General features: G+C 42.9%; 1 protein-coding gene across 4 annotated transcripts in view; it reads left to right on the forward strand.

The window, feature by feature from the left end:
- Positions 1-6,032, forward strand: part of LOC310788702 (oxysterol-binding protein-related protein 7-like) — a gene marked incomplete at its 3' end in the record, with an annotated part of 110,830 nt that overhangs the window by 85,011 nt on the left and 19,787 nt on the right. For all 4 annotated transcript variants that reach the window (XM_083650245.1, XM_083650246.1, XM_083650247.1 and 1 more), the window contains 2 exons: positions 1,089-1,167; positions 2,922-3,066. In XM_083650245.1, the coding sequence (XP_083506371.1) occupies positions 1,089-1,167; positions 2,922-3,066 (224 nt within the window). The remainder of the gene's footprint in view (positions 1-1,088; positions 1,168-2,921; positions 3,067-6,032) is intronic.

A 6,032-nucleotide genomic window follows, 5' to 3' on the forward strand; every position in this document is an offset into this window, starting at 1 on the left:
CCAGCCGCATAAGCTGCTTATGTGCTTATAAGAAATGTGCGTGGGGTCAAGAGGGTCCATGAGAAACCAACCGGGCGAGTCACCCGTCGCCCCTAACCTCGTCGAGGTCGGCTAGAAACGGGTCCCAGATATACTTTTTCTTTTTAAGTGAGTTGGTTCTCAGGACCCTGAGTCTCTCCATGCGTATAACAGAGATCATGTCCGCCAACCACAGTTGAAAAGGAGGTGAAGAGGGGGATTTCCATTCCTTCAAAATGAGTTTTTTGGCAACAGCTGTCCCCTGGGTCAGAGACTGTTGCACATCTGGGCTCTTGAGAAGCCGAGGATGGCGAGTTCTGCCTCTGGCTGAAGGGTTATTTTGTAGGCCTTAGAGCAGAGGTTCTCAAATGTTTTTCAGCCAAGGACCCCTTACAAGATAGAAAATATACCGGGGACCCCCTCATTCTGATTTGTGATTTTGGGCTAAGCTTAATTGTTTCCACGGTAACATGCTTGACTTTTAATTTGATAGGTTTGTTATTAGAATGTAATCCATGAACCATTTTAGATTTAAAGCATGAACTATTTTCGTTGAACTATGAAGATTTTGCAAAAAAAAAAATTTTTTTTTTTTTTATTACATTACATTTACATTACGTCATTTAGCAGACACTTTTGTTTTGTCCAAAGCGACTTACAATATCACAATTTGTCAACAGTACAGAAAACCACTATGCAACACAATCAATGACAGCCAAGATATTTTGATAGACTAGCACCATGTAGGAAGTAGTTTGAGAAGGAATAAGTCACATGTAGCATTTTATTTTTTAATAAAAAAAAAAAAAAAAAAAAAATTACTTGCAAACTTTTCGCGGACCCCCTGGCAAAGTGCCACGGACCCCTGGGGGTCCGCGGACCCCCATTTGAGAACCACTGCCTTAGAGTACCAAGCACATATCCTGGCCCACACAGTGGTGAGACTTATGCTTAGAGTAGTGAAGATGATGAGTGACTTTAAATCTGATTGATTGATTTATAATATGGGGGTATTTGTCAAAGGCAGATTTAAGAAGTCTGTCTGTCTGTCTGTCTGTCTGTCTGCTCAGATCAGAGATGGAAGCATAAGTTCTGGGGGAAATCAGTGGAGATCATCTCTTCCAACCAGGTCAACGTCACCCTGCCCAAGTGAGCCACCCTTAACACCTAACACTACACTGAACACCTACAACTACACTGAACACGTACAACTACACTGAACACCTAAAACTACACTGAACACCTAAAACTACACTGAACACCTAAAACTACACTGAACCTACACTGAACACCTAAAACTACACTGAACACCTAAAACTACACTGAACACCTAAAACTACACTGAACACCTAAAACTACTGTTATCCCCTGCTAACAACTAGAGATGGAGCACAATTCAAAACAATACAAAAAAGTGACAATATCACAGGGCGGAAAAATGAATCATGGTATTAGCAATTTTCTTATATTCAGATTTGAGAAGTTGGAATCGGATAATTTACCTTTTTTTCTTTCTTAACAAATTACTCAAACAAATTAATCCATTATCAAAATAGTTGGTGATTAATTTAATAGTTTACAACTAATCTATTGATTGTTGCAGCTGCAATAGTAACAACTAGTTATACAATATAGTGCTATTAACTCATTGAGTGCCAAGGACGTCGAGCGACGTCAAAGTAAATAGTGACGTAGAGTGCCAAGGACGTCGATCGACGTCAAATACGTTTTTTGACGGTGGGACGTGGATCAAAGCCTCCTTTATCTCCTGTACAAATATTGTAGCTATTGGATGTGTATAACCTATTTTACAGACATTAGGTGGCGACAGTGCTCTCAAGATTAGAGAAAGTTGAGGCAAAAACAGAGAAGTCGTTGGGGAAACGGAAATCGCATCGCATCCGTATGCATCGATATGCATGAAGCATAACGTTAGCTGTGCCTGCAGCAGCCAATCTGCTGCCACAATTGAGCCCCTCCGTGTCCGTTGCGACAGCCCATCCGCATGATCAGCCGTGGAGTTGTTATTATTCTCAACTGGAAGCATGGGAGCCGGTGACGCTGTAAAAAAGCTGGATGTAGCGCACCCTTCACTGTGCACAGCAAACGCAGCAGAAAGCCAGTTTGCAGTTGAGGGGGGGGGGGGGGGGGGCACGCAGAGCAGCAGACAACACTGACCCAGACAGACCCAGACAGCAGGACAGGATTGGCAAACGCAAGCCAGAATATCCGATGCCCACCAGCAGCAAATCAAGACCAGCAAGAAGCTGCAACCAGCAGGCACGCAGGGGCCAGCGCTGCTGGTTGCAGCTAAAAAATATTATTCTGCCAAACAAAATTCCCTGGCCTTCACTGTTTTATTGAAGGAAATTATTTTTGAGGTGTGACTACATCAGAAAATTAGCTTCAGAGTCAGTGATGTGCTTGAAATGTTTAATTTCACAAAAGGCTCATTATCTCAGCTTCTAGAAAAAAGCGGCTGTTTTTGGTTAAATCAAGCTATCTTCTCCGGCTGATAACTAAAGAACGGAAAATTATATCAATAAACCTGTTTTTGCTGATGATAGAAGAGAGTCTCATCGTTCTTTTTGCATGTTCGGTGTTTACATAGTAATATCACACAATATTCTGTGGGCCTCGAGAAATCACTGAAAAAAGCTCTGAAACTCTGGCACTGGGAGCGTCCGTTCTCCAAAAGTGGCTGGCACTCAATGAGTTAAGAACTACACAAACCATGCTAATATCTACTGATAGCTAATCATATAGCACTAACGATGACTGACTACTGGAAATGCTGCAATCAACAATACACCATACAATTGTACATATTACTAAGACATAAAGTGTGTGTGTGTGTGTGTGTGTGTGTGTGTGTGTGTGTGTGTGCGCGCGTGTGTGTGTAGGTACGGCGATCACTATGAGTGGAACAAGGTGGTGACGTGTATCCACAACGTGCTGAGTCAGCAGCGCTGGCTGGAGCAATACGGAGAGGTGCTGATCAAGAACACACACAGTGACCTGTGCACTGCCAAGATCACCTTCGTCAAGGTACGCACACGCACACACACACACACACACACACACACACACACACACACACACACACACACACACACACACACACACACACACACACACACACACACACACACACACACACTAATAACAAAGATATAGATAAGACGAGACTCCAATTCAGCCCGACAGGTCAGAAACAGGTTATTATGGATCCCACATCTTTTCTTGGTACACCCCGCCCTACTCTTCCTCTGAACACCCTACTCTGCCTCTGATTGGCTTACCCTGATGTTCTTACCCTAACCCCAACCAATCGTCACTCCTCATGCCTAAACTCAACCTCCTCGTGCCTAAACCCAACCCAATCAGATGCAGAGTAGGGTGGGTCTTACCTAAAGGCGTGGGATCCATAATAACGTGTCAGAAACAGGCTCTCTCCCTACACCGGGAGAGGGTCTGGCTGCCAATACCTCCACTGGTATAGCAGGGGGGGAGGCTCTGTTTACCTTTACAACCATCCACCGAAAGTACCAAGCAGGCCTGCTTTATTGCACAATCCCCATCCAACCGTTTTCAGCATGTAGCAATGAGCTAGCGTTGAGATCGACATCTGAGATCGGTAGATTCAACACGGAGGGAGCGGAAAGGAAATCCATATATGGTCGCAGCCGGTCAGTCAGAGCAGGTCTGAGCCAATGGCAGAGCTTGTAGGGAGCGGAAAGGGATTTTCTTCTGCTGCCGACTGAAATGGTCGTATCAGTGGCAGAGCTTCTGTGAAGCTAGACTAGGCTTGGCTTAACAGTATGAAAACCAAATGTGACACCGGCGGTCGGAAGGTACCATAATTCGGCCGCGGCCGTTCTGTGCAGCAGAGCTCAAAAGTATTTTCTTGAAAAAATTTTGCTTTTTTTTTTTTCAATAGTAGCCTACAAAATATATTATTTGAACTATCCATTCCACATAAAATGGAGTCGTTTTAGAATCAGTAAATAGGTATATTTAGCGATTTAAAAAAATCAAGATTTCAGCCTTGAGTCGCATAGCTGAGGGGGTTTTTCCCATTCATTTGCATGCGACGTTTCACTGGCTAAGTCTGCTATTGTTCCGAGTTTCGGCCAATGAGCCACATCAATAGAATTCAGCGTGTTGCATGGGGGCGGGGTGCAAAGCTCTGTTTACAAGTCTGAGATTAGGGGAAAGTCTGAGCTGGCGTTACGCTGATGGATTGGATTATAAGAAGATTCTTTAAACGTTATCTGCGAGTGCGGTCCGGTGCAGAACGCAGCACAACACACAACATTATGGGACTTTTACTAATAGCCTAATGCTACATGCAGCAGTGTGGGAGCTCTGGAAACCTGGAAAATCTTCCTGGATTTTCCTCCTCGGTGAGTTTGTATTTAATCATGAGCCCTAACGTTACGTTTTGTTTCTGTTTTAGGACTGTGCGAACATATAGTTATGGATAGATGTGTGTTTTAGCCATAGACTGTATAAATGTTTTAGCACGTTTTGACGTGTGGAGTAGTCGAAGAGTACACAAAGAAAGAAGCGACTCTTAGCGCAGCGCTGCCGCCATTTTGGCCCGAAAATGCGTGGAGTCATCGCCATGGGTGTCTCCAAAATGGCGGGTTTCTTGTGTGCGATTGTCCCTCTCCTGCGTTTCTTATCAATAAGTTATTTGGCGGGACATAAACCATAGATTACTCGCCTATTTTCAGGTCAACTGTAACAATCAATGAGGGGAAACACGGGAAACACACACATCTCTTGTTGAGAACAAAGGCAAACTTTAGCGTGCTAGCGAGGCCTGCTAGCCACGGTGTGTGTGTGTGTGTGTGTGTGTGTGTTTTATTTTTGTTCAGCAGCTCCTGTCTCTTATCAAATCTTTATTCATATTATATCCTATTATTATTATTATTATATAAATTAAACCTTTATTGCCCCTCAGGGAATTTTCTCTGAACAAGGAGCCCAAAAAGAACATAATAGGCACACATGTAATAATAATTACAATAATCCAGATGAGAAGTGATAAAAGCATGGATACCTCAAAATTAGACCGTGCGTACCCCATTTGATAAGATTTTTGCTTTCAGATGTTTTATTACAGAAAGTTTATGAAACCCATCACCTAAACAGTAGGCTATTACATTCTATCATTGTCTTATTGTGGCCAGTGTCCCAGTGTGTCAGAGTGACAGTGATCAGCTGTGGGGAGTGGTTAATTTAAATGAGGAGGCATTGTTCACTCCCCCTTGGCTGGCTGTCCCAGGTATGAAAAACTTCTCAAACTTTGAGGGCTGATTTCTCAGTTCCTGCTTCCCAGAGTGTGAACAATCAAATAAGCATATCTCCTTAAAAAAAATTCAGATTACAATGTGTGACACATCATTTGAAAGCTTACAGTCTGCCATTTCAGAATCTGTAAAAATCAGAAAAATGCCCTCTGCCTAATTGAGGGTCAAAAGGCCAGCTGGTGTCACAAATGTCCTCAAGGAGAGAAAGATGAGGGATAAGGTGCTTCTCACTTCACTTTAAATTAGGGGTTAAATTAGGATTTGGCTTTAGAGCTAAGATTGGAATTATTATTATTATTAAAGATGTTTAGTCTCCCTGTCCAATATGTTCTCACTCCCAACTCCTCAAATACAGGACATCGCTTTATAACACACTGGGTACCCCTTTCTCTTTTTTCTCTTTTTCCATTTGACTCGCCTTGCAGCTCTAGAAAGTGGAAAATAAGTTATTCAAATAACAACAAAAAGTTACTTGAATAACTTTTATTTTTGTGGTTGTATTGCTTTTTGTCCAAAATGTTATTGTCTTTATTATATCCTGTCCTATCATCTCATGACCCCTTTGATTAATCCAGTTGGGAACCACTAGTCTAACCCTCCTCTTCTTCCTCCTTGTCCTCAGTCTGTCAGTGTAACTCTCTCTCCCTCTCTCCCTCTCTCCCTCTCTCTCTCTGTCTGTCTGTCTGTCTCTCTCTC

Source organism: Poromitra crassiceps (genome assembly GCF_964638095.1).
Source record: "Poromitra crassiceps genome assembly, chromosome: 13".
In the NCBI taxonomy this organism is placed as follows: Eukaryota; Metazoa; Chordata; class Actinopteri; order Beryciformes; family Melamphaidae; genus Poromitra; species Poromitra crassiceps.